Source organism: Pan troglodytes, chromosome 19, assembly GCF_028858775.2.
Source record: "Pan troglodytes isolate AG18354 chromosome 19, NHGRI_mPanTro3-v2.0_pri, whole genome shotgun sequence".
In the NCBI taxonomy this organism is placed as follows: Eukaryota; Metazoa; Chordata; class Mammalia; order Primates; family Hominidae; genus Pan; species Pan troglodytes.
Window position 1 is genome coordinate 17,826,596 of NC_072417.2, and position 17,436 is coordinate 17,844,031.

Here is a 17,436-nt window from a genome sequence, read left to right on the forward strand (position 1 = left end):
ACTTGCTGTGGACCTGCCAGCCATCCCCCCACCCTCCAAGCAACCTTGACCTATTCCAGACAGTTGGGTGGGAGGCAACACAAACAGCAGCAGCCAGGGGCAGTGGCAGGTAGATTTTATTGGCCTGGGACACACAGGGGGTACCCTCACCCACGATGGGGTGGGGGGTGTGGTGTTGAAGATATAATCTGATGGTCACTTGTGGTAGAATCGCGGGTTCTGGCTGTGTTGGATGAAGGGGAGCCGAGGGCCAGGTTGGCTGGTAGCTGCAAAGCCCGACTGGTGGTGGTGATGAAAAGAGGGCTTTGTCACTGGGCGTACTCTCCCTTCCACTTAATACCCTACTGATAACCACCCCCAAAGAGGAAGGAAAAACCAGATGATGTGGGCCACCTGTCCTACCTAATCCTGCTTTTCTGGATCCCTAGTGTAGGGATTCTGACAGGTAAATTCTATTACCATTCTTACCTTTCCTGCTGGCTGCATCTGCACAGGGAGCTGGGGGGAAGCAAGGAGTCCAGGGGCTGGATGCAGAGCCTGGGGGTGCATGGGGCGCAGAGAGGACTGCAGAGAACAGAGTCAGGGCCTGAGGCATACTGAAGCTCCCCTTAACATATCCCTAACCCTGACCTCCCAAGGTGCCATACTCACTGAGTCGGAGAAGCCAGTCTGCTGGTTAGCATGTTCCATCTGCTTTTGCAAGGACAGGGCACCACCAGGCTGGAGGAAACCTAGGTGGGGAAGGAGGGGCATGTGAGACGAGAATGAAACAGGGAGGGGGAGGACCTGAGAGCTAGAGCTCCTGCATGGGATGTTATCACCTGTCTGAGTGGGCTGAAAGTGGCCATGCACAGCATAGGGCTGTGGCTGTGGCTGAGATAGGTACTGCACTGCAGGGAACGCCGAAGGAGCTAAGAAAGGAAAAGACAGAGCCATTAAAATCTTTCACTGAATGGCATTCCTCCTTTGACCTTGAGGAAGGCCAAGCCCCATCCCTCCTATTACTCACCTCTGAGCTGCTGACTAGGACTATAAGCTGGCTGTGTGGGCCCATAGTGAGGTGGGGGCTGAGCAGTCCCATAGGCACCACCAGGACTGCCTTGGAATTGTCCATGCTCTGGTGTCCCTGCAAAAGCAGCTGCTGAGCCCACGTAGTGCCGGGTCTAAGGAAGGAGAATGAGAACTCGCCTACAAACTCCTTGAAAGCTGAAACCCAGTGACTTGTGTGTATCTGTATGCCCCGTTTCCCCCTAAACTTAAGTGCTTGATATGTTTGTGACTTGAATACTGGTGGCAAGGATGCATGGATGGAAGTACTAGGGGCTAGGCATCCAATCCTACTCTCACCGTAAGCACTTGGGGTCCAAACATTTGTTTGGCTCTGTCAGCTGCCATGAGGGTGCCTGGGCGATTGTGTCCTCCAGGGCTCCCTAGAAAGGGAGAAGGGCTTCATGATGCTGAAATGGGAGGCTGTGACCTCCAAGAAGGCCGGTTCCATCAGGTGGTTTCTTTAGTCCTCACCCTGCATGCTGAGGAGATGAGTTCCTGTGTGAACAGTCAGGCTCTGCTGGTATGCAGCTGATGTCAGGGTGGTCAGGTCACTGGAGTGAAAGGAAGACAGGTCAAAGTCAAGGACAGATGCCTTCTCTTTTGCCATTAAACACTGGTTCTTTTACTACCTGATCCCAGTTCCACTTGGCCCCCATTTCAGTTTTTAGCACTCTGATCCCACCTCTGTTCCTTTCGCCTCCGTTTTTCTTCCTCATGTAAAACTTTCTTGAGCTGCAGGAAAAGCTGGTGCTTCTCTTCCTGTAGGGCCAAAAGCTTCTCCTCCAACTTCAGAATCTGGGATGGGGTGGGAAAAGAAGACGAAGGCAGGGAGAGTCAAACGAAGAAATCAAAGCTGGGAAAGTTCAAGGGACTGCTTACTTGTTCCTTGGTCTCCTCTAGTGACATTCTCTCTTCCATCTCCTTTTTCTTTCTTCTCTCCTGTTCTTCCTTCATCTTCTGTTCCATCATCTTATCCACCTCTTCTTCCTCTGGAGAATCAGGCAGAATGAAGAAGAGGCAGGGTAGTGAAAACAATTCCAACGTTACAGATTGAAGACCAGCAAAACCCAGTCATCCCAACACGCCTGTGTGCTCTTTGCCTCGAGGGGACAAGCTCCCCATCGCGGCAATAGGGAACGGAAAGGCTTTATCAGGTGCTCTCCAAGGTCCTTCCCATCTCAAGGGTTCTGGAGCATGGAACAGGACGCTTAAATCCCACCACAACGGGGCTATAATTCCTTCCCTCCTCTGCGCTCGGCAGCGGGCGCGCTGGTTGGCCGGTGGGTTGAGGCCAGCCTTGAGGTACAGGAGCCATTCTGGGCCGTGCGTCCCCCTGCTATGGCCCCGGCTCACCCTGCCGCTTGCGCTCCCGCTCCATCATAATGTGCCGGTGCAGCGCCCTGGCCATGGCGTTGGAAAGCTTGGGGCGCTCCAGGAGTGCGGGCATGGTGCTGCCGTGGGCGCTCGGGCCGTGGGCGCCCGGCTGTCTCTGACTGCCAGACCTCAGACGGGGCCTGCGGGGAGGCGGGCGCTCAGAGGGGGCCGCGCCCGGCCCAGGCGGAAGCCCGTCCGCCCGGCCCGCTCGCCGCCCCGGTCACGTGTCCCAGGAGCCCGCCACCCGGCCGGGACCGCAGCCCCTGCCCCACCGCACGCGGGCGGCGCCGGGGTCCCCGGCTCGCTGCTGCCGCTCCCGCTCCCTGCCCAGCCAGCCCGGACGCCGGCCCTTCCTACCCGCCTTCTCTGCGCTTTCTCAGCGGCTCCGACGCGCCCTGGCCCCTGCGTCACATCCGGCGGCCCGGCCGAGTCCTTCCGGAGTCACGGCGGCGGCCGACCTCACAGGTGAAAGAAGGCGGAAGCGCGCTGCGACGGGTGCCCGCGGCGTACAAACCCCGTCGCCGGGAACGTGAGCGACGACCGCTGCAGACTGGCCTTGGCATCCTCAGCTCTCTTTAATTTCGCGGGCCCACCTGGTGGCACCCCAGGGGACGCGGGCTCCGGAGAGGGGCGCGCGAGAGAGAGGCCGAGGCGGAGGCTCTGAGACGGTGTTTATTGGCTCCTTAGAAATCAGAGTCAGTAACAACTGTACAGAGGCCCCCATCTTCCGTGCGCCCACCCTTCCCCACTCCCGCCCGGTGGCCCCGGAAAAAGCAGCTTCATGTGGGCACAGGGAGAGACTCCTCTGGGATTCACAGTAACCAGAAACAAAAACGGAAATAAATTAAGTGATGTGGGGTAGGGGAGTAAAAGGGAGTCATGTTCCCCAAATCAGTGCATGAAGAGGGGTACCAGGGCCTGGAGCTGGGCTCCCACGGCTCCTCCCATCAGACGGAGTGCTGGGCCTCCGGACATGGAGCTGTGCCACTTGCCACCTACATCTGAGAGCCTGCCTACATGCTCCTGCGCGGCTGCCAAGCTCCAGCACCTGCGCATGCCACGAGTCACGGGAATGAGGTGGAGGCAGTCGCCACTCAGAGTCCATGGGCCCGCGGCCCGACTGTGCTTGTAGTAGTGGTGTCTCACCCCTCATTCCACCCGTACCAGCAGGGCACAGAGGAGTGTGGCCCCCTTCTCCTTAGTGACCCACTCAAGTTCGGCTGGACTGAAGTGAGGGTCAGGAGGTTCTCCAAGGGCAGCGGAAGGGGGTCCCGGGGTGTAGGAGCCAGGGCGCACACACACCTGGAACGCCACCTGAGCCTGGTGCGTCCGCTGGGATTTGGGGTCCCGGAATCTGTCAGACAAGACAAAATAAGGGAGTGAAGCCTCTCGCCCCATCACCTCCCCCTTGCAAAGTCTGTTCCAACCACACAAGCCTTGCTGTACCTAGGAAATACTCCCACCTTATGGGAACTTCGCTCTAGCTGTTCTACCTGAAATGCTCTTCCTCCCAAAGCCTGCTCAGCTACACCCTTCACTTCCTTCTTCAAGCCTTTGCTCGAATCTCTCCCACCTTCTTAGGATGTCCACACCAACCGCACTGCTGTCTCCGCCCCATTCTTTCTCTGTTTCCATAGTCCTTACGTATTACCTTTAAAAATACTAAATACTGGCGGGGCGCGGTGGCTCACGCCTGTCCCAGCCCTTTGGGAGGCCGAGGTGGGCGGATCACGAGGTCAGGAGATCGAGACCATCCTGGCCAACATGGCGAAACCCCGTCTCTACTAAAAATACAAAAATTAGCCGGGCTTGGTGGTGCGTGCCTGTAGTCCCAGCTACTCAGGAGGCTGAGGCAGGAGAATCGCTTGAACCCAGGAGGTGGAGGTTGCAGTGAGATCACGCCACTGCACTCCAGCCTGGGTGACAGAGCAGGACTCCGTCTCAAAAAAAAAAATAAATAAAAATAAATAAATAAATAATACTTATTACGTATGAACATTATAGAGAGAAAAGGCAGAAGTTCCACAAGAGCAAGGTTCCTTTTTTTGCCCACTAGAAGAGTATATAAGTAGTATTTGTTCAATGAATGAAGAAAGGGCTGAGTTGGAGACTGGCAGCTAGCAAGACGAGATGAGAAAAGGGGAGGGCGAATCACGAAGACCCCAGTGGCTGCGCTGGGGCCCTCTCCATCCGAGCCCCTGGAGATCTCTCCCCACCCCTCCCAGTACTCACTGCACTTTGGAGGCCAGGGTCTCCGCCCCAGCATATTGAAGGGAGGGGGAAAGCAGCACAGGAGGGGGCTGCTCCTCCCGAGGAGGTGCACAGTTCTCGCCAGGCTCCTCGAACCCTACCCCAGGTTCTCCCTTCAAAGGACGGCAGCTCAGGATGGAGGCAGTACCTGGGAGGAGAACTGGGTCAGGATAGCCCTTTTTATTCCTCCACAGCCCCCCAGGCTCAGCCCACCTTGCATGGGCCTGCTCGCCAGTACCTGCTCCCAGCTCCCCTCGGTCCAGCACTCTCCGTACAGCGGCAACATTGCTCCCGTGATATGCCATGTGCCACTTCTTGGTTAGTGTCCCAGCCTCCAGGCGGGGATTCACTCTAGGAGGTGGACAAGCGGGGCAGATAGAACGAAGGCCACTGACTCCCCAGTGGAGGAGCTTCACGAGGCTCTTCCTTAGACAGGAAGTCCCTGGCACTTCCTGGCTTTTCCTTAGACAGGAAGTTCTATTACTTCTTCCATGCACCCTCTTGGGATCCCCGTTTCTCCAGGGGGAAAACAGTAGGGGAAAGGCATGACCTTGCCCATATGTACCTGAGGTTGAACCTGCACCAGCCAAAGGGCAGTGCATATTCCCGGGGAGGCTCCCCTCTGCGCCTGTGGGCCTCGTCTCCTCGCAGCTTCCGGCAAGACTCACAGTAGCACAGGCTTCGCTTTGGCGGAGGCATGAAATAATCTTCTGCGGGACAGTGAGTAGCAGGCTTGGTGCTGTGGCTCCCACCCTTGATCTCAACCACAGTGGCACCCTCCAGCTGCTCTCCAAGGCTCTAGGCCTGGCCCTGGGAATGAAGTCAGTTCTGGCAGACTGTGGGACTCACCAGGAAGCAGCAGGAGTTCTTGGAAGCGAGAGCAAAGGGCATGGTACTCGCAGCTCTTTAGAGGACTAGCGGCAGGTGGTGGACCCCAGCACACACTCTCTTTGATACCTGAGGGAGCAGAGGGGCACAGGTCACAGGAGCTGGGCTAGAAGGGTGAGGGCGGGGGAGTAGGGGCAGGAGCTGGGTCCCTTTGGGCTGGCACACCGTCCACCATGTCTGCTTTCTCCATGTCCCCTTGGGTTCCAGCACTTTTCCCACTGGCAGCCCCTGGCTCAGGGTTCACGATTGTCACCTGCAGGGGAGAGGGTAGTCAGACAGAGCTTGGTCAGACCCCAGGGCCTGCTGATCCCTCCCTGGAACAGAGATTTCCCCTGTCCTGGACCGCGCAGACTCTCAGGCACCCCTCCTCCCTGCCCCCACTGCCACTAACCTGCTCACACTGCCCATAGAGGTCCACAAGCGCGTAGCAGGGCTGGGGCACATCTGGCACAGCTACCCCCTGGTCCACCCCATTAACATGAAGATGCAGCCCCCCAGAGCTGTCCAGCCGCAGTCCCAGGATGGTGCCTTCAGGGCACGTGTCCAGATTGGGCCCAAACTTCTCGCAGATCTAGGAGGAGAGACCGGCTGTCTTCCAGAGGTCAGACTCCACCGCGGCAGCTGTCCCGCCCTTTGCTCTGCTTCCTTTTGCCAGTGCCTTGGCTTTGCCTCCATGCTTGCCCACTGCCGAGGTTCTCCTCCCACTGCAGTTACCTAGAGCCCCTCCCCTTCCCCAAAACTGGCACATTCTCAATGGCAGGGACACCGCAGGAAGCAGCAGGCCTAAGACTGACCAGGCAATGCTACTCGCCCTTGCCTGCCCATTACTGTCCCCCTTTTACACCTGTGGTCCTACCTCCAAGGCTAGGGGCCCACTTCTCCCTTCTGGCCAGCCCTTCTCTACTCACAGGCCTGGTCCTGTTCCTTCTCTCTGGCTCCTACTCACCTTGAGACCGTTGTGGAAGACCCCACGGCCCCGCAGCAGCCAGGCTGCCCGTTTGAGGGCACAGGCAGAAGCAGGGAAGTTGAGCCTCTCAGGCGCGCAGGTGATGACTCCCAGGACAAGGGAAGATGTCCACTGTCGGTTTAGGAAATCTATCCGCACCTGGGGAAGAAAGAACTACTCCATAATCACAGCCTCCTGGGAAGAACCAGGCTCCCCACCCCAGCCAGGGAGGGAATACTGCACCTCCCAGAATGTGGCCTGGGATGCTGCCTTTTCTTATGCTTGGAAGGACCAGAAAACGCTAATTTAGTTGTTTCTTTCCCTCTTTTTTTTTTTTTTTTTTTTTTAAAAAAAGAACCGCCAGCCGGGCACGGTGACCCACACTGTAATCCCAGCACTTTGGGAGGCTGAGGTGGGTGGATCACCTGAGGTCAGGAGTTTGAGACCAGCCTGACCAACATGGTGAAACTCCGTCTCTACTAAAATTACAAAATTAGCCGGGCGTAGTGTCATATGCCTGTAGTCCCAGCTACTTGGGAGGCTGAGGCAGGAGAATCGCTTGAACCCAGGAGGTGGAGGTTGCGGTGAGCCGAGATCATGCCATTGCACTCTAGCCTGGGCAACAAGAGCTAAACTCCGTCTCAAAAAAACAAAAAAACAAAAAAAAAACATGCTGTTTGAGCCTTGACCTTGCTGTTGCCTCTGTAAGGATCTCTAAGGATTCTTATTCCTAGGACTTCCTTCACCTAGCTAGTTTTCTTTTCCTTTCTTTTTTTTTTTGAGACGGAGTCTCGCTCTGTTGCCCAGGCTGGAGTGCAGTGGCGCGATCTCGGCTCACTGCAAGCTCCGCCTCCTGGGTTCAAGCCATTCTCCTGCCTCAGCCTCCCGAGTAGCTGGGACTACAGGCGCCCGCCACCACGCCCGGCTAATTTTTTGTATTTTTTAGTAGAGACGGGGTTTCACCGTGTTAGCCAGGATGGTCTTGATCTCCTGATCTCGTGATCTGCCCGCCTCGGCCTCCCAAAGTGTTGCGATTACAGGCATGAGCCACTGCGCCTGGCCTTTTTTTCTTTTTTTTTTTTTTAGATACAAGGTCTTGCTCTATCTCCCAGGCTAGAGTGCGGTGGCGTGATCTCGGCTCACTGTAACCTCTGCCTCTCAGGTTCAAGTGATCCTCCCACCTCAGCCTCCCGAGTAGCTGGGATTACAGGCTCGTGCCACCATGCCTGGAGAATTTTTATATTTTTTTTGTAGAGACAGAGTTTCACTATATTGCCCAGGCTGGTCGCAAACTCGTGAGCTCAAGCGATCCGCCTGCTTTGGCCTCCAAAAGTTCTGGGATTACAGGTATGAGCCACCGCACCCAGGCTCACCTGGCTAACTTTCACATATCTTTCAGTTTGTAGCAAAAAGGCACCTTCTTCTGGAAAGCCCTCTCTGCTCCCACATATAGGATCAGGCATTTCCCTTGGACTCCTCCAGCCTGTCCCTACTGCTTCCCTCACCAATCACCAGGTAGGGACTTCGTGGTAACTGACTGATGACCCCCATTACAGGCTATGAATAAAAGCCTAGGAAGCTCATCCAAGTGGCTTGCTTTCTTTTTCTCCACACAAAAAGGCCTTTTTTCAGGAGGGTTGGCCATGGGTCACTGTGGAGCGAGAGAAGCTGGGGATAGGGAGGGAGAACCCACCTGCACCAGCAGCTGGGGCACCAGAGGTTGGTTGATGACAACGATGCCCTGATTGTAGCTGGCCACCCGTGTGGCCGTACGGTTCCCATTAGACAAAAGGATATTCTTCCCATGGTTCTCCAGGAACTCGAGGGTGGTGGGTATAATACCCACTTCATTCTGGCCCTGGTGTGGAGGAAGGGACTGAGCTGCATGGGTTGCCAATGCCAGGACTGACCCACCCCACTGGAGTTTGCACAGACCCTGAGTGTGAGCCTCCACCCAACGATCAGAGAACCCAGAAAAGGCCTGGCATCCAACAGCCCAGCAACTGCCCATCCATGTGCACAGCAGACCATGCTGCAGCCTCTTACTCCCAGGCCATGCTCCTCGCCCTCGTCATCCTCCTCGCCCTCACTGCCGGTGTCTGAACTGGGGGAAGGAGGCTGGGTGCCTTCTGACTCCTCCAGTCTCGTGGAACTGACAATTGACACACCGCGGACTGGCCCGTAGAGATCCAACACAGCCCACACGTTCTGGGAGGCACACAAGACCCAGAAAATCAGAGATCAGCAGACCTCAACCATCCTCCCAGAACCCAAGGAAGCGTTCAGGTCTACCTTGGCAATGCCAGTGGCTGCAGGCCCCATATCCTCTCCATCCACCAGGATGTGCATCGTGTCATCTGCCCCCCGACGAACACCCACACGGCTCCCCACCTAGGACCGAGGTAGGACAAGAACGGACGATGTTCAGCCCACCTCTCCCTGCCACCTCCACTCCCAACCCCTCCCCTGTCCCTGGAGCCAGCCACTTCACCCCCAGCCTCTCTAGGTTCCGGCCATAATTCATCCTCTGGAGCTGCCCATCACGCCTCACTTCACAGCTGGATACCATCCAAGTGGTCTTCGTCCGGAGCTCTGGCAGGGAAGGAGGCAGCCCTGGGCCACCACCGCCTGCCCCGGGTCCCATCTCCCCCGGTGCTAGTGTGGTCAGCCCCAGCCGCAGGGAACCTGCCCACTTCTCATCTAGCTCTTCCACTTTCACCTACGAGACAGAGAAAACATGAGCTGGCCCTGTCGTGATGGGCCTCGCAGCCCCTCTGTCACATCACTACGGCCTACCTCAAAGACTTCGTCAGCCCTCAGCTCCTTGGTACTGAAGACAAGGCCATGAGCATAGCCAGCGGCACGCACTGCCCTCGTGCCATCCTCCTCTAGGGTGACGTTCTTGCCACAAGTACTGTGGAATCGGTGAGCCACGCCAGCCACTGTGAAGAGATGGCACCAGTAGAAGGGGTAGGATTGGGGCAGCGAGCTTCAGGCAGAACACAGAGCAAAGCTTTCAGATGAAACGAAATGGGGATGCCAACGCCCCATCTGCCATCTGCCATTACACCTCAGGGCCTCCTGACACCTCTTTATTGTATTTTTTTGAGGCAGGGTCTCGCTCTGTCACTCAGGCTGGAGTGCAGGGGCACAGTCGTGGCTCACTGCAGCCTCGACTTCCTGGGATCCAGCGATCCTCCCACCTCAGCCTCTCAAGTAGCTGGGACCACAGGTGCATGCCACCACACCTGCCTACATTTTGTATTTTTGGTACAGACGGGGTTTCGCCATGTTTCCCAGGCTGGTCTCAAACTCTTGTGCTCGAGCGATCCACCTGCCTTGAACTCCCAAAGTGCTGGGATTACAGGCGTGAGCTACTGCACCCGGCCCTGATACCTCTTTTCACCACAGCAAGGCCCATTTCCAAACCTGGCATGCTCAGCTTACGGTGTCCTGGCCCCTTGGTGGCAGGGAAGTGTCCAGGCTCTAAGTACCAGGTGTAACCTCCCCCTCACTGGCTGCTTGCCACCGTGGGCTGTCTCTTCCCTGGAGCCGGCAGCTACCCCAGCCAACCGTCTTTGCAGAGCCTCTCTAACCTGGAAACCCTACTCCTCAGGTGCACAGCAGGCAAGCAGAGCCCGTCCAGCCCCCGCCCTGCTGCCGCACCTGGGGAGTGCAGTGGGAAGGACTTCTCGGTGGCTGTGTTGCTGGTCGCCAGGCTGTTGTCCATGGGGCCGGTGGCATTGGTGATGGACACTTGGACACACTGGCCATAGAGATCGACTACCGCATACACCTCTGGGGAGGAAAGGGAAGGTCAGAAGCCTGACAGCCAGGTGGTCTGGGCTGAGGGTGGCAGGCTGAAAGCCACATAGTCACCTTTACCCGGAGGCAGGCCCGAGCAGGCAGCGCCTTGGTCCTGGCCGTTGATGAAGTAGTGCAGGTCGCCCTTGGCAGTTCGCATCATGCCGATGCGTGCACCTGTGCCCAGCGCATCCAGGTCACACCCATAATTGTTGCGCATCGTGTTACCGTCTTGCATGATGGCTGTACCACTGGGGGGATGGCAGAAGGGGTGAGTCAGCCTGCCAACTTCAACTTCACATTGGCCCCTGCCCACTCCCTGTCTGTCAGAACCCTCCAATGTCTTGGGCTGGTGTCTTGATCTGGGTGTAAGGCCCAATCCTGTCTCCTCTGTCCCTGGGATCCCCTTAGGAAAAAGCAAGAACTGCCTAAGATGAAGGAGGACTGAGCCCCTGTGGGCCTGGGCAGGACTTCCAAGAATTCAAGGGGAGGGGACAGGTAGATCCCCTAGGTCTGTCACTACCCACAGCCACCATAGGCCCAAACCTTGCTTCCCTGATCCCAGCCAGCTCCACTCAGCCCCAAGCTGGTCCCCAAAGCAGGAAGCCCAACCTCAGCATCCATGTGTCATAGTCAATGTCTGTCATGGTGTTGGGGAATTCCAGGTCTTCAGGCCGAATAGCAGTCACTCCTGGGAGGAGGCAGGGGTAAGTCAAGGCCGATCCCCAAGGCACAGACATCCAACAGCCCCCAACACACACAGACGCCCCTCACCAGCCTCAATGGAGCCTGACCAGCGGTCCACCATCTTCTGAATGACAATTTCAAACAGCTCTCCATCCCGCAGGGCCCTGCCAGGAGACTGGTGATCAGAGAGGCTCTACTTGCGTGGCTGAGGCTGGGCAGGAGGAAGGTGGGGACATGAAAGTTGAGAGACTGACCGGTTGGAGATGACGATGGCGTCATTAAACTCGCTGCGACAGTTGTGGCGGAGGGCGGTGCGGCCCCCATTAGTGATGACTGCGTTACTGCCGTGCAGCTGATGGAAGCGCAGGTCAGAGCCCCCGGCCCCTGAGGACGGAGAGCTTGGAGACACCTGGTTGTTCCCCTCAGGAAGTGGTTCAGGAACTGGAACCACCTCTGTAAAAGTGGACATCACCCGTCAGGTCTCTAGGTGTCTCTCAGACCTCCCAAGGCCACCCTAACCCCCGGCCCCAGCCCAGCCCGGCCCTCACCCACGTCGTCCACAATGGTGGCCTGGGCCGCCTGGCCATAGAGATCGACGACAGCATAGACGCCCGGGGGCACGTTCCAGGCAGCAGGGCCCTGAGTCATCCCATTGACAAAGAAGTGGAGAGTCCCGTCCTCCCGCCGTACCACGCCCACCGTGTCCCCTGCCTTGGAAGAAGGGGGTGCTGGAGTGAGGAGTCAGGCAGAGTTCCTGCCGGGGCTGGTCCTGCATCAGCCCCGCGGTGTGTGTGATGCCTGCTGCGGCCGCCAGGCGGCGCACCCACTTTCCCACCTTGAGGCGGTCCAGATTGTGCCCGTATTCATCCAGGATGGTCGTCCCATTGTGCATCACCCCATTCCCAGTCATCATCCAGGTCCCTGGGAGGACAAGGAGCAGGAGGGGACATGAGGGGAAATGCAGGGCTCCTCTCCTTGCCACAGCAGCGCCCACAGGACTCCCGAGCCCACAGTCCACCTTGCCTTTTCTTTGACGACTAGATTTCTTCCCTGAGCAGGACAAGAAAACTCTGCAGCTTCCAAGACAGCCACAGCCCTGCCCACGGGACACTCTCTAGCCACTGAATGAGTGGTCACAAGAGTGACAAGTGAAAAAGGAGCTGCAGAACAAGTGCCAGGGCTTTGGGGATAGCTTCCCCCCAAAACCCTATCCTGTCCCTGCCCTTCCTGGGAGCTCACCAGAGCGCAAGTTGGTCATGGTGGAGGGCAACTGGAGGTAGGCAGGGTTGTGGGTGGTGACACCAATTTCAATGGAGCCAGCCCATTTGTCCACCATCTTGTCGATGCGCACCTGGAACACCTCTCCATCCCGCAGGGCTCTGCTGCTCAGCACCACGCCGTGATTGAAGTCATCGGTGGCACTGAGGGCACAGCAAGTGGAGAGTCAGATCCCTAACACACGCTCTCAATGTGCCAAGGCTTAGCCCAGCAATGCCTGCCAACACTCACTGCCCCAAGCCAAAGAACTAAAGCTCAGCCTCCAGGAAGCTGCCCCCGCCAGGCTCCCTCTGCCTTCCACTTCCTTGCCCCGCCCCCCTTCCCATTAGAATCCCTTCTTCAGGCTTCTCCCCACCCCATGGGCCATACTGGGGCCTCAGGGCAGTGCGTCCCTCGTGGGTGATGGCTGCCTTCTGCCCACAGTTGGGGTGGAAGAGCAGGCGCTCAGGTTCTGCCTGGGCGGCAGGGGCAGCACGGCGGAGAGCACCCTCGGGGGACAGCGCCCGCAGGATGGCGTTGTTTCGGCGGAGACGGTCACTGTGGTTGTTATTGTGGACGATGGTCACCTTCACTGCCATCCCGTACAAGTCCACCACACCATACACCACTGGGGGCGTCAAGGGGGTTGCCACTCCTGTGGCAGGAAGGTACGGGGGTGTGGGAGTGGGCAGGGAGAATGAGGGGAGAAAGTCAAACACAGGGAGGCCAAGCACCAAAGAGAAGCAGAAGGATGAGGTACAGCCCCCAGTCCCAGCCCCACCGAAAGCCCCGGCCCAGAGGCTCTCTCTGGGTGGCCCTTACCCTGATCGATACCATTAATGAAGAAGTGTAGGGCAGAGTTGGACTTCCTTGTGAGGCCAATGTGGTCACCCTCCTAATCAAAGAAGACAAACAGTTTAGAGGAGTCCTGAGGCCTGCTCAGCACCCCACTCCACACAGGAACAACTCCAGAAGGTATTCGCGAGAGTCTCAGACCACCCTGGAGGACAGGTCCTGGGTCCTTGTTTTCCAGACATGACAATTTCCACATCTCATCAATGCTCCACGTGAGTCAGGCACTGAGTTAAACCACCTCACAGACATTAGCTTCTACAAGTCTCAGCCTATGGAGTAAGTACTACTCGTAGGCTCATTTTAGAGGTTGCAGGAGGTGGGGCAGCAATCAAAGAGGATAAGCTTCTTGCCCCGGTTCGCTACTACAAATGGGAAAACAGTGAGGAATTCAACCATCTGACTCCAAAATCTGAGTGCTGAACTCTTGGGCAACTCAGGCTTCTAGGAAGGAACCTTTAGGTGGAAGATACAGGGACTGCCTCTAGGTCACATAGGAGACCCTGCTTGGTGCCCTGGCAGGGACACAGAGTACCTGTGGCTCTGCTGAAAGTGGCCCAGGGATCTGTGCCCCACCCTCACCTGCAACTCATCCAGACTGAATTCGCAGTACTCCCGGCGGGTGCCCTTGCCATTGGTCAGGATTCCACAGCCGCTCATCATGATGGTGCCTGGGTGATAGTGGACACTTGGGTTCGGGTACGGGGCTTCCTTCCCCTCAGCAACACCAGGCCTGCACCCCCGCCCCTGCCCGGGGCTGGTACCTGACTGGAGGTTGGTCATGGTGGCTGGGTACTCCAAACTGTTGGGGTTGTGGGTGGTGACCCCAATCTCAATGGAGCCTGACCACTTATCAACAAGCTTGTCGATACGGATCTGGCATTGAGGGACAGAAGGGAGAAGCAGGGAATGTAAATGCAGAAAGGGACCTTCAGCCCTTGGTTCTTCCCCAGGGCCCACCCTCCTAGCACCAAAGGTCAATCCCCATCTTTAGCTCCCAGGGATAAGGCGCCAACCAGACCACAGGACTTTGCACACCTCAAACATCTCATTGTCCCGAAGGGGGCGATTGGTCATGACAACCCCATTGTTGAATTCATCCAGGGGCCGCCGGCGCTCAGCCGTCTTATTATTGTTGCTGAGTTTGATGAGGGTCCCGCACTTTTCATGAAAGAGCAGGGCATCGTTGGAAGTGAGAATGGGCGAGGTGGCAGCACCGCTAGATCCCAGGCCTTCCCCTGCCGGTGGGGAGCTCAGGTTCACATTCAGGAGCCCTCCATTGTAGGCAGACAGGATGGTGTTGCTCACCACCTCAGACAGCTCCATGTTGGCAAAGTCTATAGCAGCAGGATGGAAGAAGGAAGCTCGGAAGTTGGGATGAGGCTCTACACCCCCAGACCTGGTGCCTCTCTCCCTACCCCTTCTCCTGAGGGCCCTCCCTTGTCCACCTCACTTCCCACTCCCCTTCCCAGGGCCTCCCCAAAGCCCTCACCATTATGCGACTCAAGGCTGTTAGGAAACGTCTCCGGCCGGGCCTGCGCTGGGGACACCGTGAAGGCTGGGGACCAGGTGGGATGGGAGGGGAATAAGGGTTCAGTCCCTGCTTCACGGCCCATAGCCAGGAGAACCCCCCATCCTCTAGCTCCTGCTCTCCCATTCAACAGACTTGGGGATCAGGGTGGCCCTGCCCACACCCAGCCTGTCTTGTCACTCTATTTCCCCCATTCCGTCCCCACCCCACCAACACTGCCCTAGCTGTGTTCTCACCTTCATCTGCAGAGGTCCCCTGTTCAGCCAAGGCAGAGTCTTCAGTGGGGGCCAACGGCTCGAGGGGAGGTGTGGGGATGGGAGTAGGGGGGCTGAAGCCTGGCTCAGGGGTTAGCACGGTGATCTGGGTGCACTTGCCATAAAGGTCCACGACGGCCCAGACACGAGGGGGCAGGCCTGTGGCAGCCACACCGCAATCCCGCCCATTCACCCAGAGCCGAAGCTCCCCAGCAACTGTGCGCTCCACGCCCACGCGGTCCCCTTCACCAAGCTGGTCCAGGTCCTGACCATACTCCTCCAACACAGAGCGTCCATCTCTCAGCACAGAGCAGCCCGACACTACCCACGAGCCCCCCTTCAGCCCCGTGGCACTGCTTGGAAAGTCCAGCACACTGGGGTCCAGCGCTGTCACCCCAATCTCAATGGAGCCGCTCCAGGAGTTGACCTGGGATAGGGGTATTGGACAGAGGCTTAGAATGGGCCACCCCCCATTCCACAGGCCACCATATCTTCCCACCTCTCAGACAGCTAGCTGGCTTTCTGTCTCTTGGAACACTAATCCAGAGATGCAGACAGTGATTTTCTGGACTCCGTCTCGGTAATTATTTGGGCTTTCCTTTAGCAACTCTGCTCTCTACTCAGTGTTTACTAAACCACTCCTTTCCAAGCCAAGCACAAATTCCTTGGTTCCAACCTCCTGCCTCCTCTAACTTTCCTAGTCTCTATGGCTCTCCAACCATCCAAATTCTCCTACTTCCTATACCCACACCTCTTGCTCTTGTGTATCATTCATTCCTTTCCCCTGGCCTAATTCTCTCCAAAGATCAGGCTCTACCCAGATTCAATCTCCTTCCAAGTTCTTTTTCTGTGAGCCTGGCCTCTTCACTGAATCACACACACCTCCCTCACCCTGGATCTTTCTCCTCACCTATCTTTCTGGCACAGCCTCTGTCCTTCAATGGTTTGTTCTTTGTTTTTTTGAGACGGAGTCTCACTCACTCTGTTGCCCAGGCTGGAGTGCAATGGCATGATCTCGGCTCACTGCAACCTCTGCCTCCCGGGTTCAAGCCATTCTCCTGCCTCAGCCTCCAGAGTAGCTGGGATTACAGGCGCACGCCACCATGCCTGGCCAATTTTTGTATTTTTAGTAAAGACGGGGTTTCACCACGTTCGCCAGGCTGGTCTCAAACCCCTAACTCTAGTGATCCGCCCGCCTCGGACTCCCAAAGTGCTGGGATTAGGTTTGTTCGTTCCTTGGCATCTTTCTTCACTTGCCATCACATCTCTGACATCTCTCCATCCTCCATGCCCAAGAAATTGTACCAGGAGGTCTGTTCCCAGCCATTCTAGTGGGTTAGCCCTCGTGTCCCTTCCCTGGTTCTGGATCTTGAGAAAACTCAAGCTCTTAATGTCTTCTTCAAACTCAATGTTTCTGCTTCATGCTGTCTTCCTGACCGCCCCCTGGTGCTCTATGGTCTTTCTGTTCCCTCTCGGTGCCCGGCAATGTGGGCTACCCTGGCTGTCCTACCCCGTCTCCCTCTAGACGCCTCCCACCACCCTCCACATCTCTGTTCCGCGGTACCAGCGCTGCACCTTGCGGTCGATGCGGACGGTGAAGACGCGTCCATCGCGCAAGGGTTCTCTGCTCAACACCAGCCCGTGGTTAAACTCCTGGCCCGGCTGCTGCCGCCGCGCTGTACGCCCACAGGCCGACAGGCTCACCAAGCGCCCAGTGCGCGGGTGCAGTTCCCCGCCGCTGCCCAGACCCCCGTTGGACCCCGGTCCTGAGCCGCTCCCGCTGGGGCCCCCACCCCCGCCCGGCCCCGGTCCAGGGCCTCCCCCAGAGCCCCCACTCCCACCCGACCCTGCCGCCATCTCCGCTGACACCGGGGCAGCGCGACAGCCGCGCTTGGCGGCACCGTGGCAACCGCGTCGGGCAGACAGTCCGAGGGATACGACCGGGGGGCTGAGACCAGGTATGCTTTACGGCACTGCCGGGCAATGAAGCAGCCCGCGCTAGGAGCTGGGGACGACCACGGTGAGAACAGAAGGACACGGGGTCGGGAGCCTCGCTTTACGGCATAGCGAGGTGACGGAGCGGCTCCGAGGGGGACGAAGACCTGGGCAGGGAGCTTTTGCGACAGTGGGAGAAAGACACGCCCACCGCAGGCATCTTTACGACGGTGGGGTGCTGGAGCCCAAACACTTTCTGCTTTGCGACAGCGGCACCGACGACCCCGCCCTCGCTAGGGGGAGGTGACACCTTGAAGCACTCGCTTTACGGCAAGAGGGGGTGTCTCCCCTCGGGATGCAGGCTCCAAAGCAGCGTGAGCCGAGTCTGGAGGACCCAGAGAAGCGGTAGTGAAAGTCTCTTCCCGCCACCCGACTGAGGACGAAGTGTCTTGCAACAGTGCGGCAATCCTTCCACTTTGCCTCACACCTCTCCTGATTGGCTGAGCCAGCCGACTGACGGGGGTGGGGGAAGCTCGCTGATATTTCAAGTCAAGCCCAGCTTCAACTCCAACTCAACCAAACTATTCCATGTTAAGACCACAAAGAGT

General features: G+C 57.5%; 2 protein-coding genes across 6 annotated transcripts; both read right to left on the reverse strand.

Annotated features, from left to right (window-relative positions):
- Positions 1–98: 98 nt before the first annotated feature.
- Positions 99–2,962, reverse strand: GPS2 (G protein pathway suppressor 2). 2 transcript variants are annotated; one of them, XM_511971.9, is made up of 11 exons: positions 2,782–2,962; positions 2,404–2,564; positions 1,930–2,039; positions 1,733–1,845; positions 1,522–1,601; positions 1,348–1,430; positions 1,010–1,163; positions 822–911; positions 652–731; positions 469–564; positions 99–279 (listed from the first exon to the last, which is right to left on the reverse strand). In XM_511971.9, the coding sequence occupies exons 2-11, from the start codon at positions 2,495–2,497 to the stop codon at positions 196–198; spliced, it is 984 nt and encodes a 327-aa protein (XP_511971.3). In that variant the 5' UTR covers positions 2,498–2,564; positions 2,782–2,962; the 3' UTR covers positions 99–195. The 2 variants fall into 2 exon arrangements, with proteins under 2 accessions (XP_511971.3, XP_054526781.1); XM_054670806.1 differs by having other exon boundaries at positions 2,697–2,783.
- Positions 2,963–3,083: 121 nt separating this feature from the next.
- Positions 3,084–16,829, reverse strand: NEURL4 (neuralized E3 ubiquitin protein ligase 4). 4 transcript variants are annotated; one of them, XM_016931420.3, is made up of 29 exons: positions 16,469–16,829; positions 14,876–15,320; positions 14,601–14,666; positions 14,147–14,445; positions 13,873–13,984; positions 13,691–13,779; positions 13,079–13,151; positions 12,647–12,911; positions 12,239–12,420; positions 11,835–11,920; positions 11,548–11,710; positions 11,254–11,452; positions 11,087–11,163; positions 10,925–11,003; positions 10,388–10,563; positions 10,175–10,306; positions 9,305–9,450; positions 9,000–9,227; positions 8,801–8,899; positions 8,555–8,716; positions 8,202–8,366; positions 6,509–6,667; positions 5,954–6,133; positions 5,728–5,815; positions 5,524–5,631; positions 5,240–5,384; positions 4,913–5,025; positions 4,657–4,822; positions 3,084–3,778 (listed from the first exon to the last, which is right to left on the reverse strand). In XM_016931420.3, exons 1-29 carry the CDS (start codon positions 16,748–16,750, stop codon positions 3,574–3,576), a joined length of 4,689 nt encoding a protein of 1,562 aa, XP_016786909.1. In that variant the 5' UTR covers positions 16,751–16,829; the 3' UTR covers positions 3,084–3,573. The 4 variants fall into 4 exon arrangements, with proteins under 4 accessions (XP_016786909.1, XP_016786910.1, XP_054526780.1 ...); XM_016931421.3 differs by having other exon boundaries at positions 10,394–10,563; positions 16,469–16,765; XM_054670805.2 differs by lacking the exon at positions 14,601–14,666 and having other exon boundaries at positions 10,394–10,563; positions 16,469–16,765.
- Between the last annotated feature and the right edge of the window lie 607 nt (positions 16,830–17,436).

What these genes read in the sequence shown, in the direction of transcription:
- GPS2 (XM_511971.9), bottom strand. Translation starts at nt 2,497, where the DNA reads ATGCCCGCACTCCTGGAGCGCCCCAAGCTTTCCAACGCCATGGCCAGG. An exon ending in CTTTCAGCCCACTCAGACAG is followed by an intron (nt 732 to 821) that starts GTGATAACATCC and finishes TTCCCCACCTAG; the next exon opens with GTTTCCTCCAGCCTGGTGGT. An exon ending in AGATGCAGCCAGCAGGAAAG is followed by an intron (nt 280 to 468) that starts GTAAGAATGGTA and finishes CACCACCACCAG; the next exon opens with TCGGGCTTTGCAGCTACCAG.
- NEURL4 (XM_016931420.3), bottom strand. Translation starts at nt 16,750, where the DNA reads ATGGCGGCAGGGTCGGGTGGGAGTGGGGGCTCTGGGGGAGGCCCTGGA. An exon ending in GGGACAATGAGATGTTTGAG is followed by an intron (nt 13,985 to 14,146) that starts GTGTGCAAAGTC and finishes CCTCAATGCCAG; the next exon opens with ATCCGTATCGACAAGCTTGT. An exon ending in AGAACTCCTGCTGCTTCCTG is followed by an intron (nt 5,385 to 5,523) that starts GTGAGTCCCACA and finishes ACTGTCCCGCAG; the next exon opens with AAGATTATTTCATGCCTCCG.